We start from the raw sequence: 26,494 nt of genomic DNA on the forward strand, positions 1-26,494 counted from the left end.
TGATTCTTTAAGTTATTAAGAATAGATATTAGCTACTGTTTATCAATTATTAATTAAGTTTATTTCCTCAATAATGGATTTATTTTTACTTTAATACTGCTCTGAATATAAATTTATATTATTTGTTATATGTAAATGTTCCAGCATGAGTACAATTCTTTACTAAATCATCATATATAACATGGTAAGTATGTCTATAAATGCAACCAGTTTCATAATTTATTATTTACTGATCTATTAATGTTCTGTTCAGTTTCTCCGTTTGAATGAATGAATTATGTCCTACAGCCACCTTTTGTGTGGATTTAATTTGATATTAGTACCTTTTAATTAATAATGCTACAAATAAATTCATAATCTAATAATACCTCATTTAAAAGCAGTCTTCTTGGTGTTATTTTTGCAATTGTAATTTTTTATAATTATTTTGTTTGATTATTAAGAGTCACATTCAACACTGTTATTCTATTTCATTTAATTTGAATATTAAATAGACATAAATGTTTTATGTTCATGAATAAAATACCTATATAGAAAAAATGGCAGCGAACAGAGCAGTAGAATGTGAATAATATAAATTTGTTTGTGAATCAGCTGTCCACTGTAAACAACCACAGTAAAACACCCACAGTTTTATTTATTTATTATTCTTCAGGACACAAAAATAAATGTATAAATATAATTCTGACATAAAAAAATGTGCAGCACCTGTGTAAACATCTGAAATCTTTATTTGACAAATACTGACGAGTCCATACCAACTTCATCTGCAGTTAAAACAGTAACACAAAGCAATAGACTCTGTTTAAAGTCCCATTTTCTTGGTTGAAGCAGAAATCTGGATGATCCGTAAGTTTTTTTAGATGTCAGATGTCCCACCTTGAATGCAGACAACAGAAAACAGCCATAGTCACAGTCTAACTGTTTCTGTAGTAAATATACAGCTGACTGGGTGAGTTCTCTATGGGGTTTTCTGTGTAGGCGAAAGTAACTACACTGTGTGGAGTAAAACCGGAAGCCGCGTGACGTCATGTAAAAAGGGTCTATTTGGCAAAAAAATAAATAAATAAAACATAATAATAATAATCATAATAAATAATGTAGAGCTTCACGTTTTTTCTAGCCTCTCTTTTAAAAAAATACAATTGAAAATTCATGGATAACAATAAAAGCCAAATTACTATTTAAATGAATTGTAATATGGTGCACTTTTGATGCTTTGTTTCAATATATAAGTTCCAAAATTTACAATAAAAGTTACTTTTAAAATGTTTTCTCTATTAAAAACAATACAGTAGCGAAAAATGACTTCTCTTTTGTCAGATTGTGTGTTTTCTTGCACAGCTGGATGTCATGAAAAATATCTGTTAGCATTGGACAAAACTGATTAGCTAAAGTCACACTGAATCAACAGCCCACAGAGGATTCTGCTTGGTTTTACAGCCATTTATATGGGTCATTTTCACTATGTATGATGGCATAGCAGTCAAAATAGGACAAATGAGACAACAAATTGGGACAAATTCTGGACCTTTGTCAGTGAGGGGTGAGCCTTCTGAACCAGGCTATAGGCCTGTTCTATATGTGCTGTTTAAATAGGCTAAATGTAAAACTCGGCGAAAAAGATACAATAAAGAATACTAAATGTGATTTGCAGAGTAAAAGACAAAAAGGACAAGGAACGAGATATATTTAAAAAGGATCAAAATAGAGAACATAATATACTGTATAGGTGACATGGGGCCTCAGTGATTAGCCCTGTTGCATCACAGCAAGAAGGTTGCTGGTTTGAGTCCTGGGGTCAGTTGGCATTTCTGTGTGGAGTTTGCATATTCTCCCCATATTCTTGTGGGTTTCCTACGAGTGCTCCAGGTTTCCCACACAGTCCAAAGACATGCGCTATAGGTGAATTGAATGCGGACTAAAGGACTAAGCCAAAGGAAAATGAATGAATAAATATATAAATAATTGATAGTGCGGGCAGGTAAATAATTAAATAAATTACACGAATGTTGGGGGAATAAGAAAATGCTAAACTGAAAGTTTATTTCCCCCCTTTTCAAATGTTTATTCATCCCTGAACATAGTTCCATATTTACTTTTCCTCAGCTCAACATGCTAATGAGAGGCTGTCTGTCAATCATCAGAAGCCAGTCAAAGAAAAAGAGAATCAAATGCTAAATTTTTTTAACAATTAACCAATGATGGCATAAAGACCGCCTTCTGATGATTGATAGACACCCTCCCATTAGCGCATAGGTCTCAAATTCAATTTCTGGAGGGCCGCAGCTTTGCATAGTTTTGGTTCAGCCTTACGCTGCAGTCACACTGCACTTTTCTCCCCAAAGACTTCCATTCATACGCACACGAATGTGTCAGACCGGAAATGCAAGGTCATGCATCGAGTTTCGCAGTTCGCTGCGGTGCAAAGTTCAAGCTTGGTGAACTCTGACCTGTGAAATCGCATCATATAATTGCGTGAGACCAATCAAGGATCAAAACATGACCTCTCTCTTCAGAAATTTAAAATATGGAGCAATCCCTTGCTTTTTAAAATGTCTAATTGTCTTGTTTAATCCCACCCCTTTTTCGCAGCGCCGTACGACAGAATTTTGCAAGCTCAAACTCTAGTGTGACCGCAGCTTTCTTCTAACACAGCTCATCCAAATAATCAAGGTGTTCCAGAGTAGTCTTGAACACCTTGACTAGTTAGATCAGCAGTGTCTGATTGGACTTTTCCTCCCATAGACTTCCATTTATACGCACGCGACTGCGTCAGACCGGAAACGCAGGGTCATGCGTTAAGTTTCACAGCTCGCTGCGGTGCAAAGTTCAAGCTTGGTGAACTCTGACCAGCGAAATCGCATCACTTGACTGCGTGAGACCAATTGAGGATTAAAACACGACCTCTCTGGACAGAAATTTTAAATATTGAGCAATCGTTGGCTTTTTAAAATGTCTAATTGTCTTGTTTAATCCCGCCGCTTTTCATAGCGCCGTACGACAGAATTTCGCACACACAAAGCCCGGTGTGACCGCAGCTTCAGGCTGTAGCAAAACTGTGTGGAGCTGCGGCCCTCCATGGAATTGAGTTTGAGACCTATGCATTAGCATGTTGAGCTGAGGAAAAGTAAATAACCATTCAAAGGGGGGTTCTTAAACCATTCTTATTCCACCAACATTTGAGTAATTTATTTATTTACCTGCACACACTAATAACTATTTATATATTCATTTAGGCAAGAATTTGTGGATTTTTTTTTCTTATACATTTATTTATTTGCATATTTTATTTATGCAGGAATTTATGAATTTATTTACTCATTTAAATATATATTTACATATTTATTTATTTATTTATTTATTGTTTTTGCAGGTTTCGTCCTCCATATCCTTTATCCTACTGAGTTTACAAACAGTAGTCAAACTAAACTAAACTAAGTTAAACTAAAATTAACAAATAATTTCATATTAGTTATGTAAAAGGAGAAATGATTAAAAAACAAAACAAACATACTTTCCTTATAAGTTCATGTCAGTATTATCCAAAGGAAAAAAAATTACATTATGAACATTGTAAAGTGTTACCAAAATCAAAGAGCTTTTTTCTTAATATATAACATTTTATGGGCAGTTCATTTGTGTTCCCAAATTACACATTAATTAACAATCAAAGGCGGATCAAATAGATGACATTACTAGGAAGTGACGGTGTTTCCTGCGTTTGGTATTTCCTGTGGGTCTCCCTTACTTATTGTTGCCAGGTCAACGTAGTTTACGCGACGTCATGCTTGTTGCTTCACAAAGTCTCTTTTAGATACGGTGACAATCAATTTTGGGATTTAATCCCATAATATACGTATGCTAAACATGAAAAATACTTTATTATGTTTTTTAGAGTAGGTTTTAGTAATATAATTCGCTTTTCCAAATCAATTCAATTCGGACAATTTGCTCGACTTTTACAAATCTGGCAACACCCCCTGACTGTACAGAGATGGTAAACCCAAGGCAAACCGGTAACACACCGATACTCGATCAGACGTCAACGGCCGCAAGCGAACTCGACTGGAATAAAAGACACATTTTTTGACGAGGCGAGGGTTATCAAGCTATAAACTTCAAATCTGAGCGTATGTCTTTAAAATATAAGAGCTTGTCATTTTAAAAGACATACCGCGACCGCTTCGAGGCTCCTGGCAAACTCTGTTTCGCGATGGCTGTTAGAAATATTTTCTTCGGTGTCTTTTGGCTTGTCAGCTGGTAGCAATTACGGCTCTACGGCATACGGTGGGAGCCACGGCTGAGGGTCGGTGACTTTTGCTTGAGTGATTCGCTACGGGTTGTGTGGAGTTCAGAACCTCCGAGCGGCCCGCTTCAACACCCGCGGTAGGAGCCGGTGTGTGTCGGTCGTTCGGTTTACGGTAGACATTCAGCGGCTTTACACGGACACCGCTCATCTGGTATTTGATCCCCTGAAGCCGGCTAGAATCCGGACAGAGACCTCATGAATGGAAATCGGAACTACAGGTAAGTTACATCACTCTTTGAAGCTTTCACTCCAGTCTATAAGGATTTCATTCCGAACTATGACGTATTGAGTTGGTGTAACTTTTGTTACATCCACCGTCAGTTCAACCCCCCATTCATTGCTCCGCAAACGTCCTTGGTGAATTGCTGCAGCTTTTCAGATAAGAACAAGCTTTCAGAGTGAGCCATTTTACTACTCGTGAACGTTTGGGCGTAACAACCAAATTCGTGTGAGGGTTTGGTTAACGTTAGGGTATTGGCTTTTTTTTCTGGCTGATGGAAGATCCTGACTCATTTGGTGAGCTGACGTCACGCGTAGTGGCGCAGCTGTCACGCACAGGTGCTGCGTGCGTCAGGTGCGGCAATGCTGGTGGGTGCGTGTTTGATGCGGGGGAGGGGTGGGTTTCTGATTGTCTGTTGTTGCCATGACGATCTGACCCTGAATCACTGCTTTATCAATCTGAACGATCTGACTCGGAGTGTGTGTGTGTGTGTTTTGGAAATTATTGTGTATTTTGCAAGAAGTTCATTTTTATAAAGTTTTTTTTCAGTGATTCCTCAGAATTGAAGCCTTTTGGGGGCGTCTGTTCCCCAGAGGAATTCCCCAGGAAGGAAAGGGTTGAGATCTTTAACCCTGATAATGTTTTGCAAATTTGTAAGCAAATTTACCTGAACAACCTAATGACTGTTTAAACCGTATTGTATCTGATTAGCAGCTTTCCATTAAAGATAAATTAAACAATTTTATAACTAGAATTGTGCATTTCCTAAGGAAAATGTGAGTGGGGTTTGCGTGGCAAATCGATAGGGTAAAATGCACCTCTGTTCTGCTCGATAGCAGTAACAGCGGAAAAATTGGCTAAATTTATGTTTATGTAGTTTTTAGGGTATTCTAAATGGTTGCTATGCTGTGGCAACACAATTTTAATAGGTGAAAACAAGAGATTTGATCAGCCTGCATCAAAAGAGGCCAAACCCTGTCTTTCTCTGATATTCCTGTGCTGAAATATGGCTTGTTTATGTTGTTATATGGTTGTTGGGTGGCTTAAAGTGGTTGCTAGGGAGTGTCTACAAATTTATGTCACTTCTTAATACCAACTTGATAGGTGAGAGTAAAATGAGCCCACCCCCAAGCCTCTATGACTCCGTAATCTAAATATTGATGTCAGCCATTTTGTGCCAGTGTTAAGTCTATGGGGATTTTGGTTAAGCTAAGTTAATAAATCGTCACCTTAGAATTATAAGGTTCTATTTGACATTTTTGTTAAAATTCAGTTATTGACATATTCTTATTAAATGACAACTTATTTACATTATGGGATGTTTTTTTATTAAGTTGTGTACGTTTTAACACTTTTTATTTAAAAAACAAATGTTACGCACATATTATTTGCTATCGACCTTATTCTTCAATGCGGAAGTGCGCTCGTGTTTGCGATTGTTTTAGAACTTCTGATTCAGTCGCCTCTGGAAGAAATGACTAGGAATAATAAACAGCAGAAAATGGCCAAACTACTTGCTCTACAAACAAGTGTTTGCATGACAATACAGTCAAAATAGAATAATATAATAAGAAAATATCAGTTTTGCAGCAAAACGAGCTGTTTTTAACATCTAAAAATGAATGGAAGTGAATGAGACCGGAAGTCAAAAAGATTCAAATGGCTGTGCCCGCTCGTACATGGAGAATAAGGTGAATTTGGAATGCAAAAACTTTGAAGCTCAATATCAAAAAATCATTCAGAATGCAGATGGAACCTTATAATTCCAAGGTGACGAAATGTCTAACTTACGATTTATTAACATGTAGCCTACTTTCAGATTAAAAACTTGTTTTTTTTTTTATTTCCATAATTTTTGTTTTAGTAGGTTTACATAGGGCTGGGTGATTAATCGAAAAGTAATCGAAATTGACATTCAGAACTAATAATCGGTCTAGTGTTTGCAGATAAATTTTTTTCAATTACTTGCCGTGACTCTGCTCTGTTTGTTACTTTAAGGTATTTGCAGAGTTAGTGTTTCTTCCCATACTGATAAACTTCTGGTGAATGGTTAATGTGACTTTTTTTCTATTTAATACGGGTCCTTTTACAGCATCAATGCTGTAATGTAATTAAAATGCAATCAGGTACATAGACTTTGGCATTTATTTAGTTGTTAAAGCATAAAACGAGACAAAAAGCCGTTTACTCGCACGCACCCGTCAGGATCGGCAGGCTAGCGCAGAAACTCCATTGAATATACGGGGTAGAGTAAATGTTCATATTTTAAAGACATGGCAGAGAAAAAATGTAAAGGAATGCAGGGTTTCTTGTACAATTTGAAACCCACTTTAAATCGGATATCACTCAGCCAGTGGAGGTCGCTGAATTTTAAAGAAAACGGACCTTAAACGCGCAGATTTTAAATGGCATACAGTTCACCGGAAGTGCTTAACCCAGGTTACTGACAAATTGAAAGTCCATTAGCATACTTCCGTGTATACCCTATTGTGTTACTTTGCATTATATTGATGATTGACAAAGCCGCAGAGATGCCTTGAGACGGCATACTTTCCATTACATTGAAATTATTTTTTTAAATTAAAACAATACACATTTAACAAATTAAAACAACAAAAGTTATTTTATTTACAAGAGATGCTGCTTATTTTAATATGAAAAACATTGAAAATAATTTATTTTGTTTCCAAAAGTGCAAGGTATTTATATTTAGTTTTTTTTAAAACGTGACTGTTGGTTTTAGCAAAGTGTGTTTTAATGTCAGTGGTTCAGCGTGGATGTTCAATAAAAAAATCATAGATTGAAAATAATTGTGTGTTTAACTAAATTGTGTGTTTAACCGTAAACTATGAGGGCAAAATATTAAAATATTAAAATAAATATTAAAATAAATAAAAGAATCGTTCATTAATCGTAATCTAGTTAAAACGTTCAATTCATCGAGATTTTGATTTTAGGCCAAATCGCCCAGCCCTAGGTTTACATTTTTATTCTTATTAACAAAATTCAGTCCCAAAAGTGTGTAGAGTATGGTAGAAAAAGTTTAATGTATAATTTTACTCCTTATGTAGGTCTAAAATAACCTGTGTAACATCTTTTTACCTAATTTTTAGATCATTCAAAAACCAAATAATAATAATAATAATAATAATAATAGCCCTTTAACTGCCTGCTCTAATAAATGGTTGACCATATTTCGACTGTTTTAAATGATGACATTTAAATAATGATTGTTTTAAATAATGATTCACAGAACACAGCATTATTGGTTTGTAAGAAAATCAATCTAACATAGTTTTATTTTGATTATGTTTTTAAATAAATTGGTCTTAGACTTCATATTTTCAGATTTTGCATAGTATTAAGTTTGGTACTTTTACCATAAACGGACATATCAACCATTTGGTAAAGGTTGATATTTTAGAAATTACGGAATATGTTGGAAAAAATGCATTGAGTGTGTAAACTAGCGACATTGAAGTTAAGAAATCCAATTTTTTTTTCTTTGTGAGGCAGTTAAAGGGATAATAATAGAGGGTCTTAACACCTTATTTTGCACAAAATGTTATTCCCATACTAAAAAAGCTCAGATAAAAAGCACATATCCTAATTTAAGGGTCTTTTATTATGTGTACTTTAGGAACTATTAAGCAAAATGAATAAATAAAAAATGAAATTTGATGTATTTGACTTTTTGGGAAATTGTTCAAGGGTCACAAAATAACAGTTTGTCTCGCTCAAGATATATGAGAATCATCAGATCTTTTTTTCTTTTTTGTGAATGTGTTTGTGTGTGAGTGCGTGCGTGCGTGCGTGCCTGTTTGTTTGTGATAGAAGAATTCCTGAGCTGTTTTGATGAATTCCTGGTACTCATTTTCACATTTAAAAGCTCTCAAACAGACATACACATTTTTATTTTGGTGTCAACCAAACAAACCAAGAGAAGCGAAATGTGTGAAAAATAGTAAAAATTACACACTCTATGAAATATGGATTTTCACTAGCTGATTTAACCCATGTACTTTGTTTAAATTTAGTTTAAATCCAAACGCCTTTTACACATCTTGACGTAAATTTTTAAAGAGCTAAAATATTACAAACTAAACTCTTTTTATCTTTTTAGTATCAGTTTGTAGCTATGACAGTATTATTTTAATGACTACTTCTGATAATCAGCAAGCGTTATCAGTGCCACTGATCTAATAAAGACCTAATTTGACATGCATTCAACCAGATTTGAAAATACATTGGTCTGTTTTTACTGGAAGCCAATTGTTGCTTAAGGTCTGTCTAAACACTCTCAGACAACTTTAAATTCTTCCGCTTGACTAGCTTTAAATAATTAAACAAGATGCGTCTCATTCCCTGGATGAGCTGAAGCCTTGTAAATGTGCCAGTCACCTATTTGCCAGTTAAGTGAGCGTTACAATTGAAGCAAGAGCTCAACAATAGGCTTTCAAACTGATCTGAGTGTCTGTTACCTCGTCTCTGCCAAACCTGCCCTCTTTTTTTAGTGTATGATGTCACAAAACGACTATATCTAGAACAGATTTCAACTAAACTGAGAAAAATGGATGAATTTATTGTTGTATAGTCTGATTCATGCATGAACACTCTTGAGTAAACGCACATGTGTGACTTGGAAGATCAGCTGTACCTGTGCCTATTTATAGAAACCGCAGTTTCTCCTTTAATTGGTTGTTGGTGTAGTTCTGGTTGCCATGGCAAGAAGAAGCCACTTGAGTGCCACCAGCGTAGCAACAGCACACTGGGAAGTGTAAGAAAGCAGTTGCAGACGATTTCCCCTCATACACCTCTCAGTAATAGTTTCATTCTGTAAACCCCCCCTTTGACGTGTCTTTAAAAGAGCAGAAACACTTTCACCCAGTGTTACAATGATGCGATAATGTAATGTGCCAGTGTGAGAAATGATGTAAGTGATGATATTCATAGTGAAAAGGCTCAAATTTTTAAAGCACCAACGAAAGCAGATCTAAATGGGTTGTTTTCACATGATGTCATTGGTGATGCGGGAATTTCAGATGGAGAGCAGGGAGTGATTCTTCCACATAGGAATCGCTATCAGAGCATCAAAATGTTTCTGTTTTATGTTGTTTATAATTGTTTAAATTGGCCAAAATAAGAAATGCCGAACAGCTTTTACAGACTTCCAAAAGTTTTAGCTCCTAAAGGGGGGAAAGTTCAAGAAATTGTCTGAAAAATGGAAGAAAAGGCGGCATGTAATAAATTTCTCATAAATGTAACTGCACCAATAAAGATTATATACAGGCCTAGCTACTGTACAATATGCGTATAAATATATTCATGTGTTCATTCTCATTCATATTCATATTCACACAAACACCACCACACTTATACAAAATCCAGGAGAATATAAATAACGTACCCTGTCATGTAATTGCAGCAATGAAATCTCCGTTTGTTTTGCTATAATCCAAGTCTTTACTGGTGTTTTAGAGGAATAAACAACCGTAACGTTAACGTCTACATGCGCAGCAGCGATGAATGTTTGTTGATGGTAAGTTCATTGATAGAACATAAAGAAATGCAACCCTTGCGACAAAGACTGTTATTATTGTGAAGCCCTTTTTTTCCCCCTTACAAAAATAAATAAATAAATAAGTAAATAAATAATAATGTAGACTGTGTCCACGCTTTAGTATGCTTTCATCTGTTAGTTCGTCTGGAAGATATCCATATGGGGAAAAAACTATAGTAATTTAAAATAAAAAATGTTTTTGAACCACATAGTAAAGTGTATAATGTGTACAACTCTTTGTTAATGGTAAACTTATAAACTGTTATAAATACTGTAACGTTAGTGTAAACTGTTGTGCATTGTGAGTAAAGTGTAGAAAACTGAAGCCTATTGAATAATTTATTACTACAGTTGTGTTGTGCCGCAGCAATAATATAATTACTACTACAGTTTAATTCAAGTAATTATCTGTAGTATGCTTTCAAACACTAGTATTTACTATAGTATTTTTCATGTAACGTAATTATACAGTATGTACCGCATCGATGAAAGGCAAATATATTTTAGTTCAGTAGAAAACTCGGCCCTCTTCATGATGTAAGGGTAATGCCCAACATAAGCGCTTCTTTTCTATTTATATCTCCTTTGAAATATGGTATAAACCACAAAAATGTCTCCCATTAATTTTCTTACCTTCTGCCCTCCATCTGAATTTCACGTGTTATTTATTTATTTTAGTTTATGTTCATTTTAAGTTCAACTAAATGAAGATGCGTAATATTTTCTTGGCACCTAGCGGAAATAAAAATAATAATACAATTTTAGTTAAATATAATGCTTTTAAACATAGTCGCAGTCTTTTTTGCGGACTGTTATTTGTTTTATTTCTTTCTCATATAGTGTTATGTATGAAAGATGTGGGTTGTCTATCATGTTTGTGTTGTTTCCAGTGAGTGGGTAGAGGAAATTTCCTCTAAATGCCCACTGTTTAAACATCAGTGTCAAGAAACAAACGGGTGATTGCTGTGCTGTTATTTGGCATTAATCAGTTTTCCAATAAATGTCAGTGTTGACAAATGAGAAATAACACTCATATGCCCGTATGAAGGTAGTTTTTGATCATGACACATTAGCTGCACAATTTTACACATTTCATTTCTTGTGGGGGCTTGTTTAGATTTTTACTTTCAGTTCTTTGGTAATAACTGATCTTTAAAGTCTAATATATTAAGTGTCGAGAAGTCATACTAATGGAAATCCCCTTTAATTTCCTTGACAGGAGCCGTTGGGGCTGCGCCCCAGTTCTCCGTACCTCGGAGGCCTGGCTATGGCACCATGGGGAAGCCCATCAAGCTGCTGGCCAACTGCTTTCAGGTGGACATCCCCAAGATGGATGTCTACTTGTACGATGTGGACATCAAGCCAGAAAAGTGCCCACGCCGTGTTAACAGGTGCTAAACACTCAGCAATTACAATAATTGGCATAGTTTGCAACGCTTGATTTGTTTTGAAATCTTTCATTCTCAAGAGACTTCTCCATTATTGAGCCTTTATAGTCAAGCTGAGCAGTTTTGAGCCCATGATAATGGTCATGACCTTTTCTTTGATTGCTTTTAGGGAAGTGGTGGATTCTATGGTGCAGCACTTTAAGGTGACAATCTTTGGGGACAGAAGACCAGTTTATGATGGCAAGAAGAGCCTTTACACCGCTCAGCCTTTACCAGTGGCCTCAGCGGGGGTAAGACACAGTAACGGGCACCAGGGCTGCTGGGAAGTACCTAACAGTAAAATTAGAACTTGATACATGCCATGATTAAATGTGTTCATTATGATATTCCTTTTATGATGCATACTGTAGTTCTTTACAAATATTTCTTAAACATTAAGCAGCATCTTCATTGATTGGTATTTAGATATTATTTTATTCATATTACAGTTTGCACCAAAGCAAATTAATATTATTATTTCCTAAAATCCTAGACATTATATTTATAATAGAGGTCAAAGTGTTCGCACAAATCAGGTAAACAGAATTTCCTTAACTCAAAAAATAGAAAAAAATTTAACAAAAAAAAGTTAATTAAATTAGCTTGTATAACATTTAGCATCCAATAAAATGAATGATAGAATGTTCATGTTAATGCAACACAGTTCCTGTTCTTGTTATTTGTGCTGCATTAACAGGAATTGTGTTAAATTAACTGAAATGAGCAGCAATACAACCTTGTGGTTTTACTACAAACAAGTTGTAATGAAATGGTAGTACTGACAGATCTTTTTCCATATAATGTACTGATATTAGCTTCATTTTTTTTAGTTTGGTGCCTTTAATGCAGGGGTGCCCAAAATTTTTCTTATAAAGGGCCAAAAACCTGATTGAGGGCTTTGGGTGACAGTGTTTACATTTTAAAAGTCTGATTCATATGAAACATTTAACCTTAGTTGGCTCTTTTGTAGCAGCTCAATTAAACTATGAAACAAAAGAGTATACATTAAATTAGAAATGAGGATCGCTGTCAAAGGCATTCACCCCAACCAACTCTCCATCATTCTCCCTCTCTTTTCAGATGGTATGGAGGGCCAAACCAAAAGTTTACTATGTGCAGACTTTGGCCCGCGAGCCCTACTTTGGGCATCTCTGCTTTAAAGGGATAGTTCGCCCAAAATACATGATTCATAACAAGGGCTATATGCACTTTAGAGTCCAAAAAAGCAAAGGCAAATTAAAATGAACAGCTGTGGCTCCTGGTAAAATAATCAGTCAGTGCAAGACTCTCCCCAAATTAATGATGAACCTAGCTGGATAGTGAAATCATGGTGTGCTGTCTTTATCAGTGCATCACACACTTTTATGACATTGTGTTTAATATCTGTAGGTGGACCTAGACGTGACCTTGCCAGGTGAAGGTGGGAAGGACAGGATTTTCAAGGTCACCATTAAATTTGTGTCGCTGGTCAGTTGGCACATGCTGCATGAGGTCCTCACTGGACGGAGCACGCCTGATCCTTTGGAGCTCGATAAGCCAATCAGCACCAATCCTGTACATGCCGTAGATGTTGTCCTGCGCCATCTGCCATCTATGAGGTAAGGGTTCATATTTAAAGGATCATAGCAGCCTTTTAATGCAAATGTGAAAATTTAAGTGCTTATGTCTTCAAAGATTCTGTCATAACTATTAAATTGAGATTATTAAATTGATTTGTAGATACTTGTGAAGAATTAACCATAAGCAGTCAGAATTATTTAGGAGGTCACATCTAAGTTCTGCAGGTTACAGCTCTGTTATTTGTCTCCTCTCGCATCAGGTATACCCCAGTGGGACGGTCGTTTTTCTCCTCCCCCGAGGGCTATGATCATCCACTGGGTGGGGGGAGGGAGGTGTGGTTTGGCTTCCACCAATCAGTGCGACCGGCTATGTGGAAGATGATGCTAAACATTGACGGTAAGCCAGAGAAGACTGTTGAAAGAACTAAATGATCTGAATTGATCAGTTAGATGATCTCCATGTTGTTTAGTGGTTATTAACAATAATAAAGTCTTTAGTATGGTGGCCAAGAGAGCTCAAATGCACTGCAAGTTAAGAAAACTTATGCAAAAAGGAAACTTCCAACACACTGAGAAAACATCTTCATCAGTTTGACAATATACATGCATGCTAATTCTAACAACATGTGCAAATAGAGAAATGTGCTGCAAATAGTGCACAGAAATGGATCAGGGAGCACAAAATATGATGCTTGATGTTTGAACCACAAACTCGGCTGCTATCCATTTAGAGATCTTAGAGCAGCATTTTTGTTTTGGTTTTTTTTCATTTGAATGCCCTAGTCATACGGTTTCTTGTAGTTAGTAAATTTTTAACTAAATAATAAAAAATAAACCAAAGTCTTGCCTCTCAGATCTTTGACAACAGTAAACAGGAAATATCCAGGTTCCTCACCTTTTGGGGTCCCCTGACAAATTTCTGTAGTGGTCTGTGCTCTTTGTAGCATGATTCTGTATTTGCATGTGTTCTGAGAAATTGCTTGTGTGTGTGCGTGTGCGTGTGCGTGCGTGTGCGTGCGTGTGCGTGTGTGTGTGTGTGTGTGTGTATTGTCAAACTGATGATGTTTTCTTAATTTATGAGTGTTTTTCTATTTGCATGCGTTTCTTATCTTGCAGCGTGTTTGAGCTTGCTTGTCCAACATACTTTTATACCTCAATAGAGCTACATGACTCTGGACACAGAATTAGTTAAAGTCATACTAAACATAATTGCCTTTCTGTTCTGTGTATAAAACTAAACAATAGTTTTAAAAAAGTGAATTGCTTTAGCATGTTTACAAGTATTATAAAAAAGATATTCAAAAGATTTTTTGTTACTAAATAAATGATTCATCATCATTTTTAAACCTCTTGGAAGAATAAATGCATACATTCAGTTGATTCAATAACAAATACATTTGAAACGGTTAAATGTCACCACCTGATGGTGCAAGCTACTTTTAAAGGGTCATTTTCTCTGCTTTGATTGCTACTGCAGGCTTAGGCCGCATTTACACTAATACGTTGTAGTTTTAAAATGCCGTTTTAGAATGAAAATGATTTCTGTCCACACTGGGGTTTCACCTCGCATTTTTTGAACAGATCTCCGTCCACACTACACTGCTGAAAACGCACATGACGTCTGAGCTCCTGGCAGTCAGTGGGTGCTTTGAGCACAGCTCCCTGGATGAGAGCAGCGCAGCTCAGACAGTTCATCAAGGACCTTCCGCTGGATTTAATCTCACTATAGTTGTCAAACGTGACATTTAATTAATCTCGTCTCTATCTAATGGTCTTTTGAATCTATTACTTGTTCTCAGGAAACACATTTTGGCTGAGCGCAAAGATAAGTTAATATATTAATTTATGTAACCACGTACACTGATTCTGCAAATTTGACTGATTGATTGCCTTTATTCCCTATATTGTATAAACCTATTGTACGTTATACTTTTAAAATGGCCATTATTGATTATTAAAACTGTGTGTTTCATATTTTTTGAAGAAAATGAAAGAAGGCAGTCATGTTATAGGCTCGGTTTGTTATCAATAGGCATACAGGGAAGATAATGGTCATATAAATATGTAGCTACACAATGCCTCGAAATTTTTAGTGTTGGTTAAGTTAATATCAGAATGAAAATAGGCAGTTCCTTATATCATGTTTCCATTTTAATGTTAAGAGTGAAACAATGTATCCAGGGTGATACGAATGACGTAGTACAGTACATTACTGACGTATTCTTGGGAGTTTGTTTTCCATATCAATCTTGCAAAGTCTAAACTTAAGGAAAGGGTGCAAGACTGAACTTTGTGCACTTAATATTGATGAAAAAGCCCCAATCAGATAGGCAAACATCTGCAGCCCCGCCTCCAGATGTCTCCGTTTTCCCCCATCCACACTGACACAGAGCAGCAGTGTTTTAAAATGAAAATGGCCTCTTCAATGTTTTCAAAAAGCTCAGTTTTCAGGGCTCGAAAACTTCAGGGTAGTGTGGATGAGAGACGTAACCTTAGCAAAACTTATGCATTTTAAAACTAAAACATATTAGTGTAAACGGGGCCATAGGGTGTGTCTTAATCAGCTCCCTAGATCCTGAATCAATAGGTCATGTACACTAATTTGGGCACTGCTTAGGAGAACAAACAGCTTTGTTCACTACACATTGGGACACTAATGGTGACATGAGAACATCAAAACTGGAACTTCTGAACTACAGCAGAACTGATATTTTTCACATAGTAATTTGGATTACAGACAAATTACAGCTTTTCATATACCAGAAACATTTTAACCGTTACTCAACATTTCAACCGTAACTATAAATGTTTAGTAGATTGTTCTCTACACGTGCAAGTAGGTTAGTTTATTGTTAAATCAAAAAAAAAAAAAAAAACATGGACTATTTTGTTTGTCGTTAGCTTCATTAGTTGGCTAAAGTAATTCATGTTTGATGAGCATGTATGCTCTTTATTTTTTACGGTGCGTTGTTGGACTTTTTGGAGAGCATATGTTTCAGTGCTCTAGTAACTCCATAATCCCTGACTAGTGAACAAGGCACTGATTGAGACATACCCATTGTTTTTATGCAAACTATAAACTTTTATCCCATTTCTTTTGTGGTAGTTTGAACTTGTGTGTAACACCGATATGACACAAGGATGCTTAGTGTTGTGCAAATGTTTACATTTTAATAGCAGTATGATTTTTAATTGCAGTCTACAAACAGCTAATTTATTTTGCTTTAACTTTGACCAAATATTATTATTATTATTCTCCTTAGTGTCTGCCACTGCTTTCTACAAAGCTCAGCCTGTGATTCAGTTCATGTGTGAGGTGCTGGATATCCACAACATCGATGAGCAGCCTCGTCCTCTCACTGATTCTCACAGAGTCAAATTCACCAAAGAGATCAAAGGTATGTGTCAATGGACAAATTGCTACCTCTTCTTAACTTTTCAATGTTTGATATGTACTGTTATGATGCTGTTAATCTGCAAGAATGCATTAAATTGGTCCAAAGTGGCGTCAAATGTTATTCAAGCTCTACATTTGAGCTTTGTTCATCAAACAATCTTGGAAAAGTATAATTAGGTGGCTTAAGATATACTTGCATCAGAAACTAAATACATTGTACTTACTGTGTTCATAATGTATGGCAGAACACTTCTGGTGCTTTTGAGGTGGGATGCGGGTAAGGTTAGGGACAGGTTTGGTATGGGTAAAGAATGGTCAACAGTATAATTACACTGGTATTTAATCAGTCATAACTACAAGCGAAAAGTTACAAGCGAATTTACCAAGTGGCAACCTCCCACTCTCCCTCGTGAAGCAAATACGAAAGTAACTGAAACTGCAATTCATCGAAATTCTGCTAGTCCTGGCTCCATAATAGAGCAAATTTCTATTAAGCTTCACAGCAGAAAAAAAGTGTTTACAGCCTGGTACAAACAATGATTTTGGTATATATAGCTAGAGGGATTTTTTTAAACTCATCTGTTTCGTTTCTATTGAGTCAATTTAAGTCTGAATAATTAAGGCCGTGGCCACTTGAGTGACAGCTAGGTCTCCCTGTTTTCCGTCACCTCAGCTGATTTCGGCTGATCAGCCCCTGAACTCGGCATATACATCAGATTTTTGTTTTGTTTTATGTGGCTTTACACAGTTAGCTGCTTTTTGGAATTATTACCAACTATTATCAGATGATATGGCATGCTGTGTTCACTTAATTGTGCTCACAAAACATTCACTTGGCCTCCATTTCCCAGGTGAGTGAAATTATATACTTGTATACCATCTCTATAAATGTATTTGCTTAAGATCATTTATCATTTCTAATCTTCTTTAGACCTGTAATGCACTCCAGAATCTGAAAGATTGATTAGCTGTAGGCTCTAGAACGTTATCTCAAACGTTATCATACAGTGTCATGCCTGGATTTCATAAATAGCCTTGTATTTAATAACACAGACTATATTTGAAGTATTTCCTCCTGTAGAAAAACGTTATAAGAATAAGTTTAGTCGCTCCATGTATTACCACTAAGCAAAATGCTAGCAGGTGTCTGTAGCTCTGCCTCTTTTCCCTTGTTTGGTATCCCGCGGTCGGTGTGACACGCAAACAAAATGGCGAGGATTGGCCACACCCATTTTTAGCTTCATTTACGCTCTTCAGAAACCTATGGGTGTCGTCACGGATACTCGGCCCATATCTTTTACAGTCTGTGGTAAACCTGTATTTACACAATAAGTACATTGTAACAAATGATTAATTTCAGTGCAAATACGTATTGGGTAAGGCCACCTAATATAAAATTGGACTGAAATTTCTTGAGCGCTATGTTTAATGTAATTAAAGTTTTTTTGCATATTTTATTCAAATGTAAGCTTTTTAATTTCTTAAAAAATGTATAAATCAAAATGTTAGATATGACACTTTGTTATGATGTGTTGAAAATGCTCAAAATGTATTTATGGCAATTCTGTTCTCTTAAAAACACTGAAAAAAAATGCTGCTGTATTTGCAAGTTATATTCACTGCTTTAATTGAATCCTGATTTACACAATAGTGGAATTACTCTTAAAACCTACATTAGTCTTACTCTGAGCTGTAAACTGACCAGTGGTGGGAATTTGATCTTCTCCTCTCATCAGGTCTAAAGGTTGAGGTCACCCACTGTGGCACCATGAGGAGGAAGTACAGGGTGTGTAATGTTACTCGCCGACCTGCTAGCCATCAGACGTAAGTGGATGAGCAGCTTTTTTGCATTTTTTTTAAGGCCATTTGAGGATTAATTGTCTATTCGTTAGAAAAAAAAGGTCGATAAATCTGCACTGTGGTACAATAATACATAGTTTAGTGTCATGTTTGTTATATTAAAAGAAAAAAAACTGGAGAAGCCTTCTTAGAATCTTTAAAGGGATAGTTCACCTAGAAATGAAAATTTCCTCACCATTTACTTGCATTTAAGTGGTTCTAAACTTTCCTGAATTCTGTTGAGCACAAAGGAACATACTCTGAAGAATGTTGGAAACCAGCAGCTAATGGCATCCATAGTAAAACCAAAAATTGTATAGAAGTCAATGGCTGCTGCTTTCCATCATCCTTCAGTATATCATTCTTTGTGTTCAACAGAAGCAAGAAACTGCAGAGTGAGTAAATACTGACAAAATATTTATTTTTGAACTATCCCATCAGCTCCCTGTTCATTTTAAATAATTATAACTTTTTTGTATTCATTTGTCAGGTTTCCTCTACAGCTGGAAAATGGACAGACTGTGGAGAGAACAGTGGCACAATATTTCAGGGAAAAGTACAACTTGCAGCTCAAGTACCCCCATCTGCCCTGCCTGCAAGTGGGACAGGAGCAGAAACACACATACCTGCCTTTAGAGGTGAGCGTTAAGGCATCTGATCACCTGTGTTAACAGGAAGCGTGATACTGTTTCTTTCCACTGAAGCACAGTCTAGCCATCGTTTGTTTTTCCCTGATTTGTGGAATTCATCATTTCTAGATACCTAACAACAGCTTTTTTTGAAAGCTTAGTTTTTTCCATCACAAAAATAGAGCTTAGAATTCACAGTTTTGATTTTATATCTCACAATTTTGAGTTATAAACGTGCAGTTGTGGGTTTGTGTCTTCCAATACTGAAAAAGTCAGAAGTTTCTCTCATTGTGAGAAATAATGTTAAAATTTTAAAATCTGCAAAAAGTTTATTTAAATATATAAATTATATTTAAATTGTTTATTTCTTGCAATTCTGACCGTTTTCCTCAGATTTCCAATTTGATTTCACCTAATTCTGGCTTAATTTGTCAGAAATGGTCAGTTTTGTGTGATATAAACATAATGCATATGCTTGCATCTGTTCTGATTTTTTTTTTTCTTGCCATTTGCAAGTTTATATCTCACATTTATAACTTTTTCTCACAACTGCAGTTTTAAATAACAATCTAGTTTTTCCTACATCCAACACGCGCGTATCTGTGTGTTCGTATATGTAAACATAACTGTTATTCAGCTGCCTTTTTTTGTATGCTAGCGACAATGACGTTTTTCTCCTCCTATAGTTCAGTATTTTGGTTTGTTTCTGGGACGAAAGCAGCTGCATGAATGAAAAAGTTTGAACTAAAAAGTTAACTCCGCAAAAAGTCTCACCCATTCATGTTTACAAATGCAGCCGTTTAAAGAGGTCATTTTTGATTGATGATGTCAGAATTTACTACTGTTTTATGATTAAATTTCCAGTAATTTAACAGATATTTACTTTTATAACTGTGTGAAAAGGGCTATTAGCACTAGCTCTGATCTAGTGCCTTGTAGTACTTGCTTTAGTAAAAGCGTATTGGATTTCTTGATCCTTTTTAATACAGTCATTATCAACTGTCCTTTTCCCTCAGGTGTGCAACATAGTGGCAGGTCAACGCTGCATAAAAAAACTGACCGACAACCAAACCTCCACCATGATCAAAGCCACAGCCCGCTCCGCACCGGACAGACAAGAGGAGATCAGCAGACTGGTGAGTTCTAGAAGATACTCAGGAACATCCCTGCTAGTGTTTATGACTGAAGATGCCTTTCTTAAGTGTCTTCAATTCGTCCTAACTCTGATGGATCAATCTTTTGCTCATTCCTCAGGTGCGCAGTGCCAACTACAATTCAGACCCGTTTGTGCAGGAGTTCCAGTTCCGTGTGCGGGACGAGATGGCGGAGGTGACGGGTCGAGTTCTGCCCGCCCCCATGCTGCAGTACGGCGGCAGGGTGAGCTCTGAACACTTTATGGTACCCGTCCCCTTTCACTCATGCACCGTGTGTGTTTGTGTTTGAGTAGAAGACTAGAGATTTGGCTGGGTTTGTTACTAGATTTCACATTTAAACGGGTAGCTCAACCCAAAATAAATATGAAAATTTGTCATTTATTTACCCTCTTATCATTGCAAACCCATAAGAATTGTTTTTGCACACTTGAAACGCCAGATTTCCACCCCTTCACTGAAAACCTGATGCTTTAAAATGTGGCTAAAGAGTTTAAAAAATATAATACATTTAGTAGTAGACTTTATTCGCATATAGTCATTGGTTGATTGCAATGTTTAAAAGTATTCAGTTTTGGTCACAAATAGAGTTGGGCTGAAAGATGATGCCATCGTCCTTCGCCGATGGCTGATAAACTTCACAATGCTGAGCCAGCATCGCGATCCATCGCACCGCCCCACATTTATATTGATATATAACTTATTGTTTGCATGTCATCTTAATAGCAATAACGTTTTTTTCCATGAACTGTGTTAAATTTGACATAAAGCTGCTTAAAATGTGTAGATTCAGTGGCAAACGCTGTTACCTGCAAACCTCGTCCCACAGATTTCCAGTGAATGGCTTTAGTTATTTTCATAGCCACTGGAAGTCTTTTATCCACTCTTGGAAAAGTGTAAATGGTGGATTAACATTCAGCACATGATCACTAATAAGATATGCCATTATTAGTAACTTAAGGGGGTTTCTAAAACAAAATCTGGCAGTGTAATTTTCATTCTCTTCATCTTCAGCGCTTCACATTTTTCGCGGTTGTAGCTCCTGTCATCTGATAGCAGAAGGCATTGACTGAGTGATTGACCGCTGATATTAACCAATCCATTCCCGTTCAGTTCTAGAGCATTAGGCCAATAAGAAGAGCACAAAGGCAGGGCAAGCATTGCAGCCTTTTTTTACTTCAGCAAGTTCACATAACAACTTTTCTAATCTGTTCCTGACTGCTGCGTTTGGCGTTTTTAGGTGCAAAGATGCATTCTGCGTAAATGTCTCCTAGAGCCGCGCATGCGGTGAGGATTTTGGAGTAAATGCACGACAACAATTTATGCACTTGCTTAAATGCTTCCAAATAAATTTTTAGGTCGCATAAATAAAATTTCGTGTGCATATTCGACCAAAGCGGTCGAGCCCTAGCATCTTTACTTGTTATTATTTCCTCATAATAATACTACTAATAATAAAATAAGGACGTTATCATCAATACAATACAAATTACAGTGAACTCCAAACGAACTCTCGTCTCCTCCACCAGCTGTGGGGAAAAAGCCATTATAATGACACAGATCATTCTGCCTATTCATGCCAGAGTCCCTCTGAAAAAAGTGATTGACAGGTGGTAATTTGTGTGTAACTTTTATTTATGGTTTTGTTATGGGTAAAGCAAAGACCATGTGGGATAGGTAGTGAAAACGGAAGGCTACAATTAATTAATTCGTTATGACTTAATTGATATTTAACAACAACCACCCCCAATCCTGCCTATGACGAAGATGTCATCATCCATCGGGATGTTTCACATTGGACAACATTGCCCAACCCTAGTCACAAAGCATGCTTGTGTGTTACACGACATGTTTGAGAGCTTCAGCAAGAGCCAATAGGATATTTGTTCTCATGCCTCCAAGCTGGCATGGGTTAAAGTCCAAATAAAATCTAAATTTGCAATGCTTTATTTGATCGCACACATCGTTAGTCTGGTCCAACTTAACAATAAGATTATATTAGTTAACGTATTTACTAACATGAGCTAATAATGAGCAATATTTGTACAGCATTAATTAATCAACATTTACTAATTCATTTATTAAAATCCAAATCCATGCTTGCTAACATTAATTAATGAACTGTGTGTTTAAAAAACGCTCAATTGTATTTTCATTAACTTTAACAAAGATGAATAAATACTGTAATGTGTTGATCATTATTTGTTAATTTTAGTAAATACATTAACTAATACAACCTTATTGTAAAGTGTTAGTGTTAGTCTTAAGTCTGCTTTCGAATGGCAGTTCTTCTATGATGATGTCAGTTTGATGGCTTAGGTGTAATATGCTTAGCCACACCCCTTCAACTGTTAGTTTGCTGCAGGTAAAAGATGAGAGGAGGAGTGAACAAAATAAAACCCCGCCCCCTACTCAATATTCAGTTTCAGTTGAGAATACATCATCATAATTAATCATAAACTCTTGATTCACACAGACTTTAAGCTTAATTATTTAAGCTGATTAGTGTTCATACGTGAATAAAAACCTACATTTTAAATCAGAGTTTTGGGTGAACGGACTCAAGATTAACAAATTTCATATGGGTTTGGACATGTTAGGGTGAGTAAATGACTATTTTCATTAATTGTTTAATATAAGTGCTAATTGTATTGTGTTTACATGTGTGGAGGGTTGATCAGTTGCTGTGTGGGTTGCTTTAAATGGAGTGAGGTTTGTTGCATGTGTTTAAATGTCTTGTTCTATGTTTTGAAATCTTTCTTTTGCTTTTGGAATATGAAGTTCATTTCTTCCTTATGTATTTTATTTTTGAATGTGTCCAAATATATACGTTTATCTTTACAGATATCAATAAAATATATCTTTCTTTTGATTAGGAAACTAGTAAAGTAGTACTAATATCTGTTAGTACTTTCTGAATCCCGTTATTAGATATGCAGAGCATTTACTGTGAGAGTTTGACAAATGACTGCTGTATAAAAGTATATATATATACTATAATTAAAATGCAGTCAAACGTATAGTATTTGACAAACTTATTCTTGTTGTTATTATTGTAAATTACAATTATATATATCCTTGTGTTACAGAATCGTACAGTAGCCACCCCTAGTCATGGAGTGTGGGACATGAGAGGCAAGCAGTTTCACACTGGAGTGGAGATCAAGATGTGGGCCATCGCTTGCTTTGCCACTCAGAGACAATGTAGAGAGGAAGTTCTCAAGTAAAGCTTCCTCCATCTTTTTTATTGGTCAAAACTTCAATTATCAGTAGAAGTGAAACACTCTGGTATCTCTTTTGTCTTTTGAAGGGGCTTCACAGACCAGCTGCGGAAGATCTCCAAGGATGCAGGGATGCCCATTCAGGGCCAGCCGTGTTTCTGCAAATACGCTCAGGGAGCAGATAATGTGGAGCCCATGTTCCGGCACCTGAAGAACACCTACGCTGGTCTTCAACTCATCATCGTCATTCTGCCTGGAAAAACGCCAGTCTACGGTAACTATACATGGACAGAGGTGTCCTTTATATTAGTCAAGTTTTCTAAGGAACTTAGTATTGAAGCTTCCCAGTACATTTATTTGCATTGGTTTAGCCTGTTATTATTATTATTATTATTTTTTTTTTGATGAATTAATATTCCTGAGAATGGCTTAAAAGCGAAATGCATTGGTATTTGTAAAAATCTTGATGGTTCTGTGGGTTTCGTCTATCAAATCTGATCCTTATATTGTATTTTCTATTGGACTCAAGTCAGGGGATTGGCTAGGCCATTCTACAGCTTGATTTTCTTTCTCTGAAAGCATTTGAGTGTTTCATTGGCTGATTTGGATCATTGTCTTGCTGAAATGTCCACTCTGGTTTTATCTTCATCATCCTGATTATGTAGATGTTGGACTGAAGAAGCTAATATTAACAATTAGTACAGTAACAACAAGAACCAATCTGCTGCAAAAGGCCCAACCATGGGAAATGAAGGTAGGCCTGAGGGAAACCCCCCCAGACAACCCTGAGGCAAGATGCAGTACTGTGGACTGAAGAGGCAAAGAAAATCATTCTCATCGAACTTATAGTACCATGGGAAGAGGGTTGTGAGCAAGCATTTGAGAGGAAGAACAATAAATACCAGGACCTCTTGCATGACTGCAGGGAGAAAGGTTGGCAGGCATGGCTCTTCCCAGTCTAGGTCGGCTGTAGAGGATTCCTGGCCCAGTCAGTATGGAGGATACTTGCAGCCATTGGGTGGTGGGGAGGGAGAGAAAGATAACTGCTTGCAGGATGGGGGAGGCAACAGAGAGAGTTTCTTGCTGGTTATGGAGCAGGAGAGAGGAGCTTAGCGGGAAGCCAGGGGGAGTTGATGGGCAGTGATTAGGTCACCACTGCTGACGCACCAATGTTGAGGGTGTTGAAGTTTAGGGTTGAAACACCCATCATTTGATACCGCCTGATGATATCAACTCTTCCTGGCCAAGGCTACATTCACCAAAAGTGATTGAAGGAGAAGCATCTTTGGATGTAGTTGTAATTATGCACTATATTGTTCAAATGTATATGTGTAATATAACATAACATCAATTTAATGCATCTTTGCTTAATGAAAGTGTCAAAGTCTTTCAATTCTACATATCCCAAACTTTTGAATAGCAATATGTGTACACAAATTACATTTAGCATTTTACGAAATGCTTTAAAGGCATTTATTAATCTTAATTCATTACATTAACAATGTAATTAACATTTTTTTTGTTTTAATACTGTTTTACTAACTATTTAATAGACCTAAGCTCTCATGAGCTAACAATAAACACCTTTTTTATATATTAACTAACATCAATAAATATGGTAACGGATGAATTGCTCATTGTTACTTAATGTTAGTTAATGCATTTCCCAATGGAAAGTGTTATGTATGCAAAACGCATGTCATTTTTATTTCACCATAATAAAGGAGTAATGCAAAGAAAACTGGTTATTTACATGGTTGATAATCAGTAAAGCGCACGGTAAAGCATCAATTCTTGCAACCGCAACTCTTGTGTGCTTTCTGTCTCCAGCCGAAGTGAAACGTGTTGGAGACACTCTTCTGGGAATGGCCACTCAGTGCGTTCAGGTGAAGAATGTGGTAAAGACGTCTCCTCAGACCCTCTCCAACCTCTGTCTGAAGATCAACGTCAAGCTGGGCGGCATCAACAACATCCTGGTGCCCCATCAGCGGTACGACAACCAAGTGAATGATGTTCATTCCACACGTGTTAAAAACACTGTTCCCTGGTATCCTTAATTCTACTAAACATCTTATTTATTGTTATTTTTAGGCCTTCAGTTTTCCAACAGCCAGTCATTTTTCTGGGAGCTGATGTCACTCATCCGCCTGCAGGAGATGGCAAGAAACCCTCCATTGCAGCTGTACGAATGACAACCCACGCACACACACTCTTCATGTTAAATACATTATTCTTTTTTAATAGAGATTCATTGTCAAAGTAATTCATTCTTAATCCTAAAAGACATTAATTCAGTTATTCGGTCACAACTGTGAAATCTATCATTATGAAACTGCTTGACAATATTGTTATTAAACAGTCTGACGATCAGATTATCAAAGAGGTACTAGTGTAAAAGTTTCTAGTTTGAATATAACTTAACTGATGTCTATAATTATATTTTATATTTTGTTAAGCGGATGACATGCTAATCAGCACACTCATTGTTTAAACAACCATTAAAGGCACAATATATATTTTCATTAAATATATATATATATATATATATATATATATATATATATATATATATATATATATATATATATATATATATATATATATATATATATATATATGAATATATATATATATATATATATATATATATATATATATATGAATATATATATGAATATATATACTGTATTCATATATTGCATTTAGCTGATTTACATATTTACATTATCTAAAATGTTTTGAAGAATGTTCAAATCAGGAGAAATTAGCTATTTTAACTAATGACACTTACCGGTTTGGTTTTATAAAAAACAAGGAAACACCAAAGACACTAATATGTTGTGTGTTTTATTAGACTAGACTAGCAGCATTGTTAGAGAGCCCAAAATGTATTTCGTATGATAAAACAGGGCTGCTTTTTCCTCACATAATCATGACTGGAACCGGTAGACTGTGTCATAATAAAAGCTCTGATGTTTTCATGTCGTATTGCACTCATCAGTGCTCTCACAGCTTTGACAGCTTTCAGCATTACTCTGCTTCATATTACCATGATAGGTTTTGAACACTTTAGCTCGTCTGTGATTTTATGAGTCCCAGAGAATGTAATAAAATAACTCCCATGATTCCATACTAAGTCGATGCATCATCAAAATATGTCTTTGATTGTTGTGAATCCC

The 26,494-nt window shown here is 36.1% G+C and overlaps 1 protein-coding gene across 2 annotated transcripts in view; it reads left to right on the top strand.

Moving 5' to 3' along the window:
- Positions 1-4,004: 4,004 nt before the first annotated feature.
- Positions 4,005-26,494, top strand: part of ago3b (argonaute RISC catalytic component 3b) — a 28,622-nt gene continuing 6,132 nt past the window's right edge. The window contains exons 1-14 of one of the 2 annotated variants that reach the window (XM_056480105.1): positions 4,005-4,530; positions 11,312-11,483; positions 11,650-11,770; positions 12,909-13,117; positions 13,339-13,475; positions 16,342-16,476; positions 18,212-18,299; positions 18,805-18,952; positions 19,960-20,079; positions 20,198-20,341; positions 23,184-23,317; positions 23,405-23,589; positions 25,146-25,305; positions 25,407-25,497. In XM_056480105.1, the coding sequence (XP_056336080.1) occupies positions 4,512-4,530; positions 11,312-11,483; positions 11,650-11,770; positions 12,909-13,117; positions 13,339-13,475; positions 16,342-16,476; positions 18,212-18,299; positions 18,805-18,952; positions 19,960-20,079; positions 20,198-20,341; positions 23,184-23,317; positions 23,405-23,589; positions 25,146-25,305; positions 25,407-25,497 (1,863 nt within the window). In that variant the 5' untranslated portion in view covers positions 4,005-4,511. The remainder of the gene's footprint in view (positions 4,531-11,311; positions 11,484-11,649; positions 11,771-12,908; positions 13,118-13,338; positions 13,476-16,341; positions 16,477-18,211; positions 18,300-18,804; positions 18,953-19,959; positions 20,080-20,197; positions 20,342-23,183; positions 23,318-23,404; positions 23,590-25,145; positions 25,306-25,406; positions 25,498-26,494) is intronic. The other variant, XM_056480106.1, reaches the window with a different exon arrangement.

This window comes from Danio aesculapii, chromosome 19, assembly GCF_903798145.1.
Source record: "Danio aesculapii chromosome 19, fDanAes4.1, whole genome shotgun sequence".
Lineage (NCBI taxonomy): Eukaryota > Metazoa > Chordata > Actinopteri > Cypriniformes > Danionidae > Danio > Danio aesculapii.